Source organism: Felis catus, chromosome B1, assembly GCF_018350175.1.
Source record: "Felis catus isolate Fca126 chromosome B1, F.catus_Fca126_mat1.0, whole genome shotgun sequence".
Taxonomy (NCBI): Eukaryota; Metazoa; Chordata; class Mammalia; order Carnivora; family Felidae; genus Felis; species Felis catus.
In genome coordinates this window covers 74,526,056-74,544,386 of record NC_058371.1, presented here as the reverse complement: position 1 = coordinate 74,544,386, position 18,331 = coordinate 74,526,056, and the positions used below count along the sequence as shown (strand labels likewise).

The 18,331-nt window shown below is 38.5% G+C and overlaps 1 protein-coding gene across 6 annotated transcripts in view; it reads left to right on the top strand.

The window, feature by feature from the left end:
• The window catches only part of ARFIP1 (ADP ribosylation factor interacting protein 1), a 129,508-nt gene extending 111,736 nt beyond the window's left edge, over positions 1-17,772 (top strand). For 5 of the 6 annotated variants that reach the window (XM_045055768.1, XM_045055770.1, XM_019828849.3 and 2 more), the window contains one exon: positions 15,856-17,772. In XM_045055768.1, the coding sequence (XP_044911703.1) occupies positions 15,856-16,011 (156 nt within the window). In that variant the 3' untranslated portion in view covers positions 16,012-17,772. Of the gene's footprint in view, positions 1-328; positions 2,003-15,855 lie in introns of those variants that run through there. The other variant, XM_006930819.5, reaches the window with a different exon arrangement.
• Positions 17,773-18,331: the final 559 nt, after the last annotated feature.

Below are 18,331 nucleotides of genomic sequence, written 5' to 3'. Positions count from 1 at the left end.
TAGCATTGTTCTTTTTAACCTTTACTTGAAGTCCTCTCAGTAATGACTCAACACTTTGGTTTTGACCATATGCCTTCCACCTATAATGTTACACCTTACAATATTCTGGTTTTCTATCTGTATTTCTTCCATTAAATTTTCAAAAAATGCACTTTTCACAGACTTTCAGTAAAATTTTTAAGGTGCTTGTTTGGGGCTATTCTAATGTCTTATCCTAAGGAAGTATTGTATAAAGGTATTATGACAGACTTCTTGCTGACAAGCAATATACAGTCTAATGGAGGACATTTAGTAAAACCTACTATATACAAAATGTTGATTTATGCAGGAGGAAGAAGAACTACAGAATTTGATGAAGAATATTAGTGTGGACAGTGTGGGCTCTTAGAAGTACCTGCTAGGCTAGGTGGCATGACTTGAACAGAACCACACAAGAATGAGTAACATGAGCATTAGTGGAAAAGGTTACAAAAAAAAAAATTCTTGAAGAAACTCTGGAGCATATGTTTTAAGTTATCTGTAAACTTTTGTTAAATTTTCTGTTCTTAAAGTAGAGTGTAGTATAACTGCTTGTGGATTTTTTTTTTTAAAGAAAAATAGTGGTTTTATCATAACAAATTTTGATAAAGCTTTTTTATTAAGCTTATAAACAGTTGTTAGGTACATACGATCAGAATTTTTGTAAGTCATATAAGAGATTGGGTTCTTAATCTTTAAAAAAAAAAAAGTTTTCCGAGATATAATACAGAACCACACTTACAATGGAAAACTATTTTATGAATATAACGATGGGTGTGAATGGGCCATTGGTTTAGCTGGAAGTTCTTGTTGCCCAATGTCCAAAGGCCAGGGAGAACAAGGTCACCTAATTGGTTGAAGGAAATACTCAGCTCCTTAACTACTCTTCTGTACCTAAATTCGTATTTATCTAGGAGCTCAGATGCTATCTTGAAGGATTTTTGGTACTTAATATTTCCTCTAGCAACTTGAAAGTTTCTTTCTTCCCCTGTGTACTACCCTGCTACCCAGGGCTTTCTCCAACTAAAGCACATACCATACTGTGCTGTGAATGTCTGTTAGTCTGTTTCTTTCTTTAGAGGTAAGCTCCATGGCTGCATCTATAGAGCATTCCCCTTCTTCAGCAAGTGAATTGATGCACACTGATCTTTGAGTAATCTGTATATGGAGGAAATGCTCTATAAGTATTTTGTTTAATATCTATGTGTGTATCTATCTGCTGTAATCTAGATGATCATATACCAGCATACAGATGATGATAATGGGGTTCAGAGGTTAAATAATTTGCCCAAAGTCTCACAACCAGACCAGGATTCAGATCTAGATCTGTTTGACTCCACAACCCTGCTTTTAATTAATGTGCTATAATGCTGCTCCAAGTAGGGTTCTTAACATAGTAGAGGAAGAAGATGGGAGATAACCTTGAAAAACAGAAGCCATGTGGGTCATATCCAAAACTGGAGCTCTTAGAAGGAAGGAAGAAGGGGAGGGAGCTAACACTGTAAACCATAGAACGAAAGGGCGATAGACATTTTTGTTAAAGGGGGAGAAAACCTGTGCATTGAGAATTTTAACCTACCATTGGATAAAGAATTATGAGGCCTCAGCACATTCTGTGACCTATCATTACTGGAATTGTGTGTCATCGGTTATCTGCTTTTCGAAATAGGACTGCCCTTTTTTTTCCCTCCTAGGATGCTTTTTTTTTTTTTTTTGAAACATACTTGTCCAAGATTTGTTGAAACCTATCCCAATGAGTCAAAAAATAAAATCTATTCTTCCACCTCCACTTGTGGTTCATATTTGTCTTTCCTTCTCTTAACTCCCTTCCCAGTGTCCACACCCATATTTTTTATCGTACTTTTTTCTCAGCTGTTGCTTTGACATGACAGGCATTTCCAAAGCTATTACAAAGTAATAAAATTACACTTCACAAACCTAATAAAAGGCCAAGACAGGTATACTTCCCTGTTTAAATAATTAGGGGTAAAGAAAGGAGTTAATTCTTTACATGTTAGTGGTTTAGAGACTTCTTACTAAAGAATAATTTTAGGGGTGCCTGGCTGGCTCAGTTGGTGGAGCATGTGACTTGAACTCGGGGTAGTAAGTTCAGGCCCCCCGTTGTGTAGAGATACTTAAAAATAAAATCTTAAAAAAAAAAAGATTTTATTTCAACTTTTCCTCACATGTTTAACCTAACCTCGGTATTGTTGTTCACTCACTATAAACCCTTATTTTATAGAGTTATTGGGAGAGTCAGTGCTTTGAACAATTATAAATATATTAAAACAAGTTACTTTTATTTGAATTAGAAGTTGCCTCTTTTTGGGGCGCCTGGGTGGCTCAGTAGGTTAAGCATCTGACTTCAGCTCAGGTCATGATCTCACAGTTCATGGGTTCGAGCCCTGCGTTGGGCTCTGTGCTGACAACTCAGAGCCTGGAGCCTGCTTCGGATTCTGTGTCTCCCTCTCTCTCTGCCCCTCCCCTGCTCATGCTCTGTCTCTCTGTCTCTCAAAAAAATAAACATTTAGGGGCGCCTGGGTGGCTCAGTCGGTTAAGCGTCCGACTTTCGCCCGGGTCACGATCTCGCGGTCCGTGAGTTCGAGCCCCGCGTCGGGCTCTGGGCTGATGGCTCAGAGCCTGGAGCCTGTTTCCAATTCTGTGTCTCCCTCTCTCTCTGCCCCTCCCCCGTTCATGCTCTGTCTCTCTCTGTCCCAAAAGTAAATAAACGTTAAAAAAATAAAAAAAATAAACATTTAAATTTTTTTTTAAATAGTGCCTCTTTTTTAAAGTATCTCTGATAAGAAAGTAGGTAATTAATCTAAATTTGATTTGGAAAAAAAGTTCATTTGGTAGAAATAAAGTACCTTTTTATGGTTTTGATGCCTGTGCAGTAATACTTTAAATTTTTCGGTTGGTAAACTTTGTAAATGGTATTTATCTTCTATTGATACATGCTGTGTAAGCGGGAGAAAGTTTTCGGTATAATCCACTTGGCATCAGCTCTCAGGCCTGCTCTTAAATTTCTCTTACCCAGTTTCTATTTAAAACCTCAGCTTGTCTCTGCCTTAGTAGTCAGTGTTGAAGTTTGTTTTGCCCTTTAACAATCAAAGTATTGTATGGCATATTTTAGGTCATTCACCAGATGTTGCTATCGTGGTTTTGCTTATGTCTGATCCGGGTTGCTCATTGTTTGGCAGATCTTTATGAAAGTTCTTTGTAATTGAGTTCACAATGATTTAGTGTATTTCTAAATTACTGTAATTGTTTCTGCTGTTAGGTTTTGAAAATTTGTCAAATTTGTCATCATCCCATTTCTGCCTGGAACTGTTACCTCTATCTTCTTTTGCTCCTTTTTTAAGTCTCTGCTTCTCTCTTGTATTTCACTCATCCTTATAGCCTCCTTAAATCTTTTCTAAGTTAGGACATACATAAATAAATAGTTCCTGCTGTGTAAGTATGGAAAGAGTGTACAAAAGTTTAATATTGCATTACTCTTCATAATTTAAAAAGAATTAACTTTTATTTCTTTCATGTGCTCCAAACCTTGTGTTAGATCCTGTCTCGAGGATGTTTAAATGCCACATCAGAGCCAGTGACAAAATGAAGAAGGAGGTTAAAACATACCTTCTGTACATTGCTACCTTTCCTTTAAGTGCCCTGCCATACCTTTTGTTTATTTGTTTCAAGCTTTGTTTAAAAGCTTTCCAAAATGTCTGTTGCCTTATGAATAGAGTCAGGTTAGCATAGGTAAAAAAAACATGGACCTGTCGTGGGATAAGACCTTCCACTCCCAGCTCATCTGCTAACTATCTAACCTTAAGCAAGTTACTTAACTTTCTGAGTGTTTTTTTAACTATAACATGGAGAGAAGAGAAGCCTGTACAGAGTAGATGCAAGGGTAACATATTACCTGTCACATAGAAAGTGCTTCACAAAAGTGTCACCCACCATATCAAATACTTGCAAATACTGACAAAAATACTTGGCGTTTTTTTTTATTCTGTGTGCTCATCATTTCTCGTGATCCGATAATATAAATACAAACGTAAATTGCAAAAGTGTAATGACCCTAAAATACTTCCTCAAGCATTTTTGGCTTTTTGCACCTTCTCCTAAAAGTACATTCTGACCTTTCCTCCACCTTACTTTCTTCATCTATCTTCCTCCCAGTTCTGTTTGAGAAACTGGTATCTATCCTACACTGACTTTCACAAGGCCAAATAGTCTACTAAAGTAAACCTGATAAACAAGCCAAGTAACTTAGACTAACACTTTTAAGTCTCATTAAAACTACTTATACATAGTGACAACTGCACAGTCATTATAAAGATTGCAAAAATTAGTTCTCTTTAAAATTGTATTTGCAGCTCTTTTTCTGTATTACTTAATTGTTCTTAAACGTCCTGAGGATTCTTTGTGGCATCGGTCAGAGCTGCATTGATATTCTATAAATAATACAGTCATTATATGAAGACATCATATGAATACATACTGTAGTGAAAATTAGTTTATCAAAAATTTAGAGAAAATGAAGCAAAAATAGGCAGAAAAGCCCAAAGCTTTTAATTTGTTTATGTAGAAAGTAAGTATATTCATATTGATAATTGATTTATTAATCTATTTTAGTTCCCATTTATATTTGGGCTAGTAACGGTTTGAGTGGTTAAGAGTCAGTTTACCATTCCTATTTAAATGTCCATCTGATTTTTAAGACATACTACCAAAACTAAATAGTGTACTAGGATAACACTTACATCATCGGTGCTAATAGAAAAATGAGGTAAGTTAACCTGTTTTGGTATAAAAAGGCTTCTGAGATTAAAGTAACAATGAAGTTTTATACTTTATTTCCATGATTACAATTGAAGAGCTATGAATCCCTACAGGCTGTCTCTATACCAGGGAACTGTTCTGAAGTGTGGATATACTTTAAGAGGCTTACACATCAACCTTCTCACAATTACTGGGAGAATGTTTTGGTGAAAATGGGTATTGTGTCATTTTGTTGTGAAAACTAGAAGTCAGTCTTAAAAAGCACCCTCTTTCCTTGATTTCCCACGGGTTACGTTTCAGTGGAGTTGGGGAACATTTTGCGTACAGGTAATACACCTGGTTTGAGGCTTTGTTGCTGTGTCTTTGTGTTGGGTTTGTCAGCCACCTCAAGGGGGTACAGAAACTGACTTCTCAGTGGACATCTGTGTTGATTGACACTCGTAGAGTTAGCTACAAAATTGTCTGACGCCCTTCCCGCTTTCTGACAGTAACTTTCAGACTGTTGTAACAGCTCTCTCCAGGTACACCACATGAATCAAATCCCGCACTCTATGCTTATTGTCTCCTTTCATTCTAAAACACTGGGATTTAACATTCAAGTCAAAAATTTTCATGACCCAAAAAGCCATAAAGTAATTGTCTAGAATCTATTTCTAAAAGTTAGAATCTCACACTAAAAATACAGAAACCCCTCAGTTGCTGTATAACTCCAGGAGCCAAGGATCATCCAAAGAAAACAAAAAAACAAGAAAGGCCAGATCATACTAGTAAGGCAAGTTGTAAAATTATTTTGTGACCCAGGTAGGTTACTTACTAATGTGAAAGCTAAAAATACCTTTAAGTAGGGAAGAGTGTTTAATTAATGGGCTGGTTCATAAACTTTCAATTGAATTTTAAAAATCTCTGAAAGAAAAGCTAGTTTTTGTCCTTAAAATAATGTTTTTCTGTTGAAAGAGAGAGCCTTTCATCTGAAAGGCTTTGGGGGAGCCATTTGAGTTTCCAAATATATATATTTTATTCCAAACACACACACACACACATACACACACACACACACACCTCTATTTAGAAAGCAGTTTTCTCAAAATTTTAGTAGAAAGGAACCGTAACAATTATCTTAATCTGTTTCTTCACTGTACTGCTATCCTGAACTCTATCCACTCTCAAAATTAGTTACTTAATCAGCATTGCCATGTGTCTGCCTGAAAAACCATCTCTCACTTGTCCCAAACTGAGTTCTTGATAGCCACATTTCCCCCTCCTCCACACTTGCCCTTCTCGTAGCCTTTGCCATATATCAGTGTGCGGTAGCTTTATGCTTTCAGTTGGTTGTTCAGGGCAAAACTCTTGGCACCTTCTTTGTCCTTGATCTCTCCCACAGCCTCATCTATTGGCTTTATCTTCACAGTATATTGAGAATCCCACCTCTTCTCACTGCTTCCTCTGTTACCACCTTTGTCCAGGCCACCATTATCTCACCTGGGTTATTGCTGTAGTATTCTAACAGGTCTCTCTACTTCTACCTTTGCATGTTTATTAAAGTAAATCAGATATTGTCATGTCTCTGCTCAGAATCTTCCAGTGCCTTCTCATCTCACTCAGAAAAGTAGCCACAGTCTCTATGATGACATCTAAGGTCCCACATTATCTAGCCCCCCCATTACTTACCTGACCACATCTCCTACCACACCCTTAATACAATGACCAGCCACACTGGCCTCCTTGCTGTTTCTCAAACAAACCAAGCACACCATCCACCTTAGGACTAGAGTACTTGTTATTTCCTCCATCCAGAGTGTTATTTATTCTTCTAGCCTCATTAGAAAACATAAAGTATCGGGGTGCCTGGGTGGCTCATTCGGTTTAACATCTGACTTCAGCTCAGGTCATGATGAATTCGAGTCCTGCTTCAAGTGAGCACGAGCCCCACTTTGGGTGAGCCCCGCTTCTCCCTCCTCCCCCCTCCCTCCCCCCTCCCCCACCTTGTGAACTCTCTCTCTCCCTTGCCCCTCACTCACGCTCTCTCTCAAAAAACAGAAAACAAGAAAACTTAAAGTATCTTAAAGCTCACTCTCTCACTTCCTTTAGGTCTTTATTCAAATGTCACCTCAGACCTTTTCTAGCGTTCTGTTTACATTGCTGCACTCTGCCATCCATATATGTATCTCATATTCCCCATTGCTTAATTTTTCTGCGTAACACATGCCATCATCTAACATACCGTATATTTTACTTACCTTGTTTCTCTTTCTTCTCAATAGAATATAAGCTTCTTGAGCAGAATTGTCTTTTTGTTGATTGCTTGCATTCCAGACCCTAGACTAGTGCCTGACAACAACAGACCCTTAGTAATATTTATTGAATGAATGAGCGTAAGTAACATTTTAGGTGTGGTGTTTTTTCTCTCTGAATATAAAAGGGGGATGACTAGTTCATTAGAGCACTGAATAGTGCAGATGCTCAGCAAAGTTACGATGTATAGACAGACTTTATCTTTCATAACCTTTCCCTTTTTTAATAATGTAAAGATGTTAAGTACATTCAAAAGAATGTTTAACATATAGGCAAAATATGAAGAATAACAGCAACAAAACAGCCATCCACCCACCACCCAGGTTAAGAAATGAAGCCTCCTCCGTGCTTTCTCTTACTTCATCCTTCTCCTTCTCCTCCCTCCAGAACCCCTATTCTGAACCCCTATTTTTTTGTTCCTGTTGGTTTTCTTTACAGTTTTGCCACCTGTGAATGTGTCACTCAGTCACACGTGTATTTCTGAACTCCGTATAAATGGAATCCTCCTATGGGTGTTCTTCTGCAGCTCGTTGTTTTGCTCTGTCTGATGTTCCCAAGATTCATCCACATGGATGCACGTGGCTGCAGTGCATTTATTTTCACTCCTATATAGTGTCCCCACTGCGTGAAGAGACTGCAGTTTGTTTATCCATTCTCCTGTAAATACAAGCTTCAGTTTGTTTCCTTGTTCTTTAATGCTAAAAACGGTGCTGCTGTGAACATAATTGTCCCTGTCTCATAAAACACAGGTGCAGATTTCTCTAGGGTGTATTCTTACAAGTTAAAACGCTGTTCGGTGGGGTGTATGCATCCTTCATGTTGTGGATTAATGCCAAGTCGTTTTCAAATGTAGTTGTACGAATTTATACAACAATCAACAGTGGGCAAGAGTTTTAACTGTTTTAAGTTTTCTTAATGTAGAGGCTATAAAATGGCATCCCAGTGTCGCTGGGCGCAGGGGTGCCAGAGAGCCTGGTTCCGAGGGTCCCAAACAGACCAGGTTTGGCCACTCACTGCTGACAGAACCCAAAGGCAAGAGAGACCAGCGGTGGTGAAACAGAAAAAGAATTTATTTCAGTGAGGCCAGTACTGGGAAGACAATGTCTCAAAGACCGTCCTCCAAAGTGCTAGAAATACTTCTCCGTTTCTGTAAGGAAAATGTGGGACAAAGGGCGATGGGTTTGTACAGGTAGGCAGTAAAGGTCAAGTCAATCACTGTCTCGGGATGAGGCTCGTGGGGTCTTGTGGGCTCTCGGCAGTCCTTGTTGCTTGAGGCGATAGTTCTTGTTCCTCACTGGATGCCTTGCCCGCAGGGTATTGTGCCTGACTTAAGAGATAAGCTGGAAAGAACTTCGTCAATTAGAGATTTTGAGGTCAAAATGGAGATAGTTGAAGTCCTCTTTCATCAAGTTAGTTTTAATTTGAACTTTCCTGTTTTCTACTGAGGCTGGATATATTTTCAGATTTAATTGGCTGTCGCTGTTTCCTCCTCTGTGAAATACCCATCCACGTTATTTGTTCTTTTGGTTTGGGTTGCTTTTGGTTTGTCGAGTTCTTTACATTTTCTAGATACATAACCTTTGTCAGTACATGTAATGCAGATATATTTCCTCAGTTTGTAACTTGTCTTTTCACTGTCTTTGGATGAATAGAAACTCTAAATTTTAATGAATTTAATTTCTCAATCCTTTCTTTATGAGTTTTTAGTTTTGAAAAGTTCCTTCCGGGGCGCCTGGGTGGCTCAGGTTAAACATCAGACTCTTGATCTTGGCTCAGGTCATGATCTGATCTCGCAGTTAGTGAGTTCGAGCTCCACATAGGGCTCTGTGCCAAAAGCATGGAGCCTACTTGGGATTCTCTTTCTTCCTCTCTCTCTCTGCCCCTGTCCCACTTGCACTGTAAACGTCTCTCTCTCTCTCTCTCTCTGTCTCTCTCTCTCTGTATGTGTGTGTCTTTCTCAAAATAAAAAAAAAACATTAAAAACAAAAAAGTTCTTCCCTATCTAAGGTCATGTGGGAACTCTTCCACCCTCTGTTAAAACATACTGCTCTTGGAGCCCTTTTTTGACCACTCCCTCATAACCTGTTCTCCAGAAGAACAGGTGACTGAGAAGAGCTCAGTTTTTAAAAACATTTTTATGTAAATAGGAATCAAATGAGAGCTAAGCTGCAGTGTCTTATTTTGCTTATTTTTTGCTAGTTATAATTTTAATTGACCAATGTCTTACAAGAAAGAGATTTGGGGGGCACCTGGCTAGCTTAGTCAGAAGACCATGCAAGTCTTGATCTCGGGGTTGTAAGTTCAAGCTTCATGTTGAGTGTAGAGATTACTTAAATAAATAAAACTTAAAAAAAAATAAAAAGAAAGAAAGAGATTTGGTCCTGAAATTAAACTCTACCCATGTAAAGTGAACCCTGGTTATAACTTTAATTAGAATAATCTGACCTTTTTTTAGTACTTATGCAAATCAGTGTATCATTTTAAAGCTTGTTTTAAAAGCGATTGCAATGTAAAACTTTTCTCTCTAGACATGGAGAAAGGTCAATATGAATTTAGTAGAAGTCTGTATTAAGAATGTTTTAAACAAATTTTATATGTAATACTATTAACTCGAATGGTGCTTACTGATGAATAATTTGGAAGAAGTGCCTCTGTGGTGCTTGAAAAATATGTTCATGTTAGAAGCACAGAATTGTGGGGTTGTAAATTGACCCTTTAAACTTCTGAGTTGTGGTGCCTTGCTCACTCAGTCAGTAGAGCATGCAACTCTTGATCTCGGGGTTGTAAGTTGGAGCCCCCATGTTTGTAGAGATTACTTAAAAATAAAATCTTAAAAAAAAAAAAGTTCTTGGGCATCTGGGTGGCTCAGTCGGTTAAATATCCGACTTTGGCTCAGGTCATGATCTCATACTTTGTGAGCTAAAGCCCCGCATCAGGCTCTGCGCCAACAACTCAGAGTCTGGAGCCCATTTCAGATTGTGTGTCTCCCTCTCTCTCTGTCCCTCTCCTGCTTGTTCTCTCGCTCAAAAATGAACAAATAAACATTTAAAAAAAAAAATAGTTCTTCTGAGTGATCTGTCAAGCAGAGGAATTCCTTCTGCAGCATCCCTGGCTGTTTTCTGCCCTTGGATGGAAGGCCATGTCAAGGCAATCAGCGTTGATAAGCCAGCTGTGCCCCTGTACCTTTTTAACAAAATTTATTTGCTTAGCACACACCTTTTTTTTTTTTTTTTTTTTTTCCCATCATGCTAGGGTAAACTTCACATCCATTTCTTCCTTTGGAAAGGAGAAAACTCTGTCTTCTTTTACACTCATAGCACTTTTCAAACACTCCTGACACCAGATGTATGAGGTTTCTCCTACACCAACTGATGCTCGATCCTGGACACCAGCTGGGTATCCTCCAGTTTGGTTTGGTTCTGACACTGCCCCCATCCCCTCCACCCTCAGACACCGGTTGCAAGTCAGGTTGCCACCTGTGCTTCTGACCGTACGTTGAAGGTTTCCACAACCTCTCAATTTGGGTCATGTGCTAGAGTATCTCACAGAACTCAGGAAAGCAGTTTAGTTACTAGATTACCAGTTTATTACAAGGAAATATTGAAGGATACATATGAAGAGCCAGATAAAGAAGTACATAGGGGTCAAGGTCTGTAAAGTTCCTGAGCACAAGAGCCTATGTGCCCATAGAGTTGGGGGTGCCCCACTTTCTTAACATGTGGCTATATTCACCAACCCAGAACCTCTCCAAACCTCATACTTCAGAGATTTTTAAGGACTCTTCATTACATAGGAATCATTGATGAAATCATTGGCCATTGGTGAATTATTCAACCTGTAACCTCTATCTCCTCCCCAGAGGTTAGGGAGTGGAGCTGAAATTCCCACCCTGTAATCACAATTTAGTTCCCCTGACAACCAGCTTTTACCTCTGGTTTTCTAGGGGCTTTCCAGAAATCTCATTAACACAAAGTCAGGTATGATTAGAAAGTGATTGTTCCAAACAAAAGTCATTCCTCCCACCTGTATAGCTCTGGGGCTATTTCAGGAACAGGACACACACTAAATATTAGAACAAAAGTTGCTCCCTTCACTCTTATCACTTTGGAAATTACAAGGGTTTTAGGAGCTTTGTTTTTGTTTTTTTTTTTTAATTTTTTTTTCAACGTTTTATTTGTTTTTGGGACAGAGAGAGACAGAGCATGAACGGGGGAGGGGCAGAGAGAGAGGGAGACACAGAATCGGAAACAGGCTCCAGGCTCCGAGCCATCAGCCCAGAGCCCGACGCGGGGCTCGAACTCACGGACTGCGAGATCGTGACCTGAGCTGAAGTCGGACGCTTAACCGACTGCGCCACCCAGGCGCCCCTGAATCTTACTTTACTATTTAACTGTGTGACCTGAGGCAAGTCACTTAACCTCTCAGTGACTCCATTTTCTCATACGTAAAAGAGGGACATATGTTTAAGGTTGTTAGGAAAATCAAATGAGTTAGTATAAATAATTTAGAACAGCGCCTGGCATACAATGAATACTATATGTGTTTGCTATCATCATTATTGCTCATTATTGCTCATCATTATTGCTCATTATTGCTACGGGTTTTAGGAGCTTTGTGACAGAAATGAGGACTAAGACCAAGTATGTGTTTCTTAATGTTAAATCACAATATTACAGTCATACTTCTTGCAATTTCCAAATCAGTGGGTTCTAAGTAAGTGAAATTTTACCAGGAAAAGTCCATGTCATTTGAGGATTTGACTGTCTACTAGGTAAACTTAGATTCCACTGAAATTGAATGAGTACTTATTCTGTGTCAGACACTGTGCTAGGTAGTATCTCATTTCACTTAACCCTTTACAATAGCCCTGCAAATTCAGTTTGGTAATGGCATCCCTGATAAACGGATAAAGACCTTGGGCAGTGAAATTGGAAGTGACCTGTACCTGGTATCACAAAGAAAACTGGAAAGTAGTACAACTAACATCGCCATATATGCTTTCTGATTCCAAAGCTCTTTAGGGTAATTCCTGTAAAGGAACAATACCAATAATGGGGATGTTGTACTTAATAATCTAAATGAGTAACAAGGGCACCAGGGTGGTTCAGTTGGTTAAGTGTCCGACTCCTGATTTTGGCTCAGGTCATGATCCCAGGGTCATTGGATGGAGCCCCAAATCAGGCTCTTCACTGAGCATGGAGCCTGCTTAAGATTCTCTCTCTCTCTCTCTCTCTCTCTCTCTCTCCCTCTCTCTCTCTCTCTCTCTCTCTCTCTCTCTCTCTCTCCATCCCTCTGCCCCTCTCCCCCACTCGCTCACTTGCTCTCTCTCAAATAAAGAATAAATAGGGGCACCTGGGTGGCTCAGTCAGTTAAGCATCCAGCTTCAGCTCAGGTCATGATCTCACATTCCATGAGTTTGAGCCCCACGACAGGCTCTGTGCTGACAGCTCAGAGCCTGGAGCCTGTTTCAGATTCTGTGTCTCCCCCCTCTCTGCCCCTCCCTGCTCTGTCTCTCTCTGTCTCAAAAATAAATAAACATTAAAAAAAATTTATGAATAACAAATACAAATTGGGGAAGCTGTGACCAGTATCAAACTATGCCTAATGCAATTGTTAGGTCTTCCTAGAAAATTGGAAGTAAAAGTTTTCAAAGATACCTATATTACATTTACTCCAAAAGTGCAATTAGATCTTGGGACTGGTTAGTAGCAGTATGCCTCTCTTGTTTGAATCTGTTTCCTAGCTGCTTTGTCTCCATTTCTCTCGTCTCCCAACTCCTAACCTCCCCAAGTACAGGCCTTTCTTCAGTTCCTTTATTTATCACCCAGCTTAGCCTTTCCTCTTTCTAAGCCTGTTCTCCCCCTTATTCATTGTGAGGAAGCTGCGTTCTTAACCTTTTTCATAGATGTACCACTTATCTCTTATTGCATAACAAAATACCCAAAACTTAGTAGACTAGAACGGCGATGATTTATTATTTACCACAATTATGTGGGCTGGGTAGATGGGTTCTTCCGGCTCCACTTTCAGCTGGTAGGCCTGCTGGGGCACTGGGCATAGCAGAAGTGACAGGTCCTCCTTGTGAGCTTCATGGAGAAAGGCTAGACTGCGCTTCCTCTCAAGGTGGAGGCAGTCCAGGAGGGCAAGCACTTGCTTATCAGGCCTCATTTTCTAGTATTACATGGCCAGGCTCATTTTCACTGCAGAAGGCTCCCCAAGGGTGTGGATGCGGAGAGGAGTAATTCTTTGGGGCCATCATGGTAACAATCCAATATAATCAAATACTTTGCTTGCTTACTAAATTGCCTTTTAGAAACCTGCTTTCCGTATGATTATCCTGTTTCCTTAGTAATTGCTCTTAGGTTGAGGCGCATCATCTTTTGAAATAGCCCTCATATCTCAAAAGCAGAGGGCAGAGGAATTAGTGTTCTGTTCCAGGGTTCTCCTCCAGCCTTTCTGGAAAAAAACCTATTCTCCCAGGAGTGCCCTTTTAAAAAAAAAAAAAAAAAAAAAAAAAGTTAACCCAGGGTACTTGTACTGCTCATTTATCATACTGGCATTTTCTACTGCCCGTGTCTTACCATTCTTGTATTCTTGTATCCCTAGTACGGTGCCTGACACATGGTGTTAAATGTTTCATCGTTGCCCTTGTTGTACCCGGTACCAAAGGTTTTTATTTACAAAGGTTGCAGGCCTTAAAGGTCTGACCAGGTAAATGCAAGATGGACCTCTTTTAGTTTGTACGGACATTTTTTAGTTTTCATTGTTTCATGCTATCTGGTTCTCTTAAACTATATCCTTGCTAGAAATGTTTCTAATCTTTATCAGAAGGAAAGAAGAAATTTCTTTTGTTTTAAATAACTTTTAGATAAATCAGCAATGCCAGATGCCCTCCTGGTCTGCGAGTTAGCCCAACCTCTTCTCAAGGCTTGAGATACTAATTTCCTGGGATGTCAATCCTTATTTTTGTTTCTTACTTCCCTCCTCTCTTTCCCCACTCGCTAAGGTTATAAGCTCATAAGGGAGGGGATTTTTTCCTATTTCCCTAACACCTAAAACAGTGTGTGGTACATAGAAGGTAGTTAATAATAGTTGAGACGCATCTGGGTGGCTTAGTCCATTAAGCCTCAGACTTCGGCTCAGGTCATGATCCCACGGCTCATGAGTTCAAGCCCTGCCTCAGGCTCTGTGCTGACAGCTTGGAACCTACAGCCTGCCTTGGATTCTGTGTCTCCCTCTTTCTCTGCCCCTCCCCCACTTGGGCTCTGTCTCTCCTCTCTGAAAAATAAATGAACATTAAAAAAATTTAAAATTTTTTTAATATTAGGTGAATAAATATATGACTAGAATAAAAAAACTAAGATATTTTGAGTAAACAGCAGTACTGAAAGTGTGCATAGTGCAGTCTCTTTGTGTTTTTAAATAGTATGTATATGCCTAGAAAAATTCTCAAAGGAAACACAATAAAATGTTAATAGTGATTTTTGGGTGGCAGGGGAGGGGATAAGTGCCAAAAGTATGGATCAGAAGGTTTTACTTTATAATCTTGAGTGTGTTGTTTTTATAATATTTTAATTTTTAAATCAAGGCTTTACAAATCAAAAATATCCAATGTAAATGTTTGCATTGTGTCCTTTATTAGAGGTAAATGGATGAAGAAATAGCTAGAGAGACCATGCGTGTGTGTATAATAAAGTGAATGTAAATGTCATACCACATATAAAATGCCATATCCTATTTCTTCTTAGCATTTATATCAGATGTTTTTACATCATTAAAACTATTAAAGTTCAATCTTAATAAATATTGCATTAGCTGGATAAGTCAGTATTTTATACTTTATTGTCGAGCACTTACAGTTATAAATGAGAGCTAAAGAAACACCTTTATTCATAAATCTTTGCAATCCTTTACTGATTTCTTTAATAAAGATTTACACAAGTAGCATTACTTGGTTAAAACATACTGTTGTTATCGTTAGAAACGCTAAGTATTTGAAAACATTGGAGAGTCATACGAACTTCAAGTAAATTGGCTTTTGGGCAACACTTGCTGCCACTTGGCTTGATTCTTTGCAGGGAACTGCAGTATTTCAAAGTATCTGACCTACTCAGTTTTATAGAAGATTTAGCCTTAATGATGTCCGTACTTGGTATATAACATATACTGTAGAGTAACTGTGTAATTTTCCCTCTTCAGTAGTTAATTTTGAATATACTTATTTTGAGGGGGGATTTAATAATATTTAATAATATTTTTAATTAATGCCCTCAATAATGTCTGAGTATGGTTCAGCTTCTTTTTTTTTTTTTTTAAATTTTTTTTTTTTCAACGTTTTTTATTTATTTTTGGGACAGAGAGAGACAGAGCATGAACAGGGGAGGGGCAGAGAGAGGGGGAGACACAGAATCGGAAACAGGCTCCAGGCTGTGAGCCATCAGCCCAGAGCCTGACGCGGGGCTCGAACCCACGGACCGCGAGATCGTGACCTGGCTGAAGTCGGACGCTTAACCGACTGCGCCACCCAGGCGCCCCTGGTTCAGCTTCTTAAAATGACCTATTCCCTTTAGAGAAATTAAAAAGTCATCAAAGCCTCAGTGACCCTGCAAAGCAACATACCGTTGGTGTGTGTGTGAAATTCTTTGTCGTTATTAAAGCAGCTTTTCCTGATGAGAGATACACTATTTAGTTAGGACATGTAATAAGTCACCTTAAATTTCATTGCCATTGGTGTTAATGCTTGGTCTTGTAACTCTGCCCTGTTCACAGGTTAAGGTATTGCACAATCAGCTGGTCCTTTTCCACAATGCCATTGCCGCTTACTTTGCTGGGAATCAGAAGCAGCTTGAACAGACGCTTAAACAGTTCCATATCAAATTGAAAACCCCTGGAGTGGATGCCCCATCTTGGCTTGAAGAACAGTAAAAGCATACCTGGAAAAAAAAAAGTCATGTTGTTATATTTCTAAACAAACCTAATAAGAATTAAGCAGAGTTAGGTTAAGATTAGGGAAGGGGTGACCACAACCATTGTAGTGATTCTTGCACAAACAGCTTTAATTTTTCCCTTTTTCATACTTTAACAACTGAACTGTTAAATTTGATGGGAAGGTGGGTGATTTTAATGTAAACATAATTTCTATAATCTGAACACAGTAATTTTCCTTTTTGAGAAATCCTTTTGTATTGTGAGGGTTGATGGCTATTTCTGTAGTTTGAAAACATCTAATATAGATTTGCACTGACAAGATAAAAATTCAAGGTTTTTGGTCCTGGCAATGAGGGCCAGTTGTAACTTTTCCAAAGGGAGGTTTACATGATTTGTATCAACATCAGATATTTTATATATGAATATATTCAACATCTTTGAGAGATTCATTTTCATGTATTGTCTTAAAGAAAAAAGAAACTATTTTGCAGAGTAAAATTATATGGTGTTCCTGCAGCATCCACACAGAGGCAGCAGCTCTGATGAATGACTGATTGGCTTGTGGAGTTGTGGCCAATACCTTTTTAAAAATGAATCTGTACTATTGTATTTTTGTTTAGAGGTTTTTTTTGTTTTTTTTTTGTTTTTTTTTGTTTTTTTTTTTTAAGACGCAGGAATCACACTGTCATTTCTGTGAGGCTTTAGAGCTTAAGAGTTTGCATCACCCAAAGTCATTGGGCAGTTATGTTAGCAACTTCTTTTGATTCACAATGAAACCTGCTTAAGAGAAGTTTGTGTTTTTTTTTGTTTTTTTTTTTTTTTTGGCAGGTGGACTTGGAATAGAAACTCTTGATGGTTTCTAGAGTAGAAATCTGTGCTTAGAATGCTAGTTTTGGGGTAAATTCCATTTTGACAGAAGTGAATTCCTAGACAGCTTTCATGGACTTCCATATGTAACAATACCGGTCAAGCCTTAAATCACAGATATGTGCCTTCTCAGATACAGTAATTCTCATTCAACCAATGTACATAATCCATAAAGAAACCCCTTTCAGATAATGTTTGACGTGTCTATTCCTTCCTTGGAAAGGAACACCGTGTATCAGTGTTGGGTTTCTTTGTATTCGTTAAACCGTGTTTAAGGTTTATGGTAAAATCAACTTTTGAATTTGCTGTTTGGTGTTTCTTCATTCCTTTCGTGGAATGAGAAGATGGAGAAATATTTTTCATTTGAGCAATGAAAAGGTAATACGGGACAGTGCGGTGGTAACAAGAAAGGGGATTGGAAAGGCCAGTACTGTTTTAGTTGCTCAGCACTGTTGGTTGGTTTCATGTCATGTGGTTGACCTGTCTGCCGTGTGGTTCTATCAGTAATGTAAGCCTTTTAAATATAAGTTCCCTTGATTTTTGTCATAAACATAAATTAATATATCTTCATTTCTTTTGTGTTGAAATGAAGTACTTAAAATTACTGTTATACATGAACTTTGTGGACTGTAAGATTTGTTATATATGTTCAAATGCCTTTTAGCTGGCTTTTTAATTAATATGCCTGTTTTCAGTGCTTAATATGTACAATGTAATGTGATTGTAAATCATAAGCCTATTTTAAATCATTCCTTCCTGTATATTTGTACTCTGAGAGAGCCTTATTTTATTCTTCCAGCAGAATTAATACTTGTGATAGTTCCTTTACATTCCCCAGAATGTGCCTCTGGTGTGAATTTTGTATTCTTATTAAAAGTGTTTGCTGCAGTACCTTGTTTCTCTGGCTCTTCATGATTTAAGAAGAAACTCTTTGGAAATTCTGAGGACATATGTTTTGTCTTTTCCTGGCTTTAAGAAAAAACAACAAATAATTGGTTGATCTGTCACTTATAATTGCTTTTTTTCTCAGTAAGTTATTCTTTTTCCTCAGTTGGAGCCCCTCTGGGGGGCAGAACATGTCCAGTCTTACCACATTTTGGAAACAATTTTAGTAGCTCCGGAATTAAGCAGTTTCAGGGACTGATGATTTTTTAGACTAAACTAAAAATGTCAGTGATTCTGAGCAGTGAGTAAATGTGCAAAAGAAAGAGTTAACGTATTAGCCAGTGGTATATTAACTTGGTCAGGAAAGTAATTTATATTCATTGTAGAAAAAATTAGAAGATAACTTCAAAAAATTGAAGATAAAATAACTTCCCAAGTCCGTAAGTACTGCATGGGACCACCTAACTCCCCTGAAGTTAGAGATTCTTTAGTTCCCAGTTATTTATATTATAAGGTCTAGTTTGAATATTCTTTAACATGCATGCATCCATCTTTGTCCTCTTAC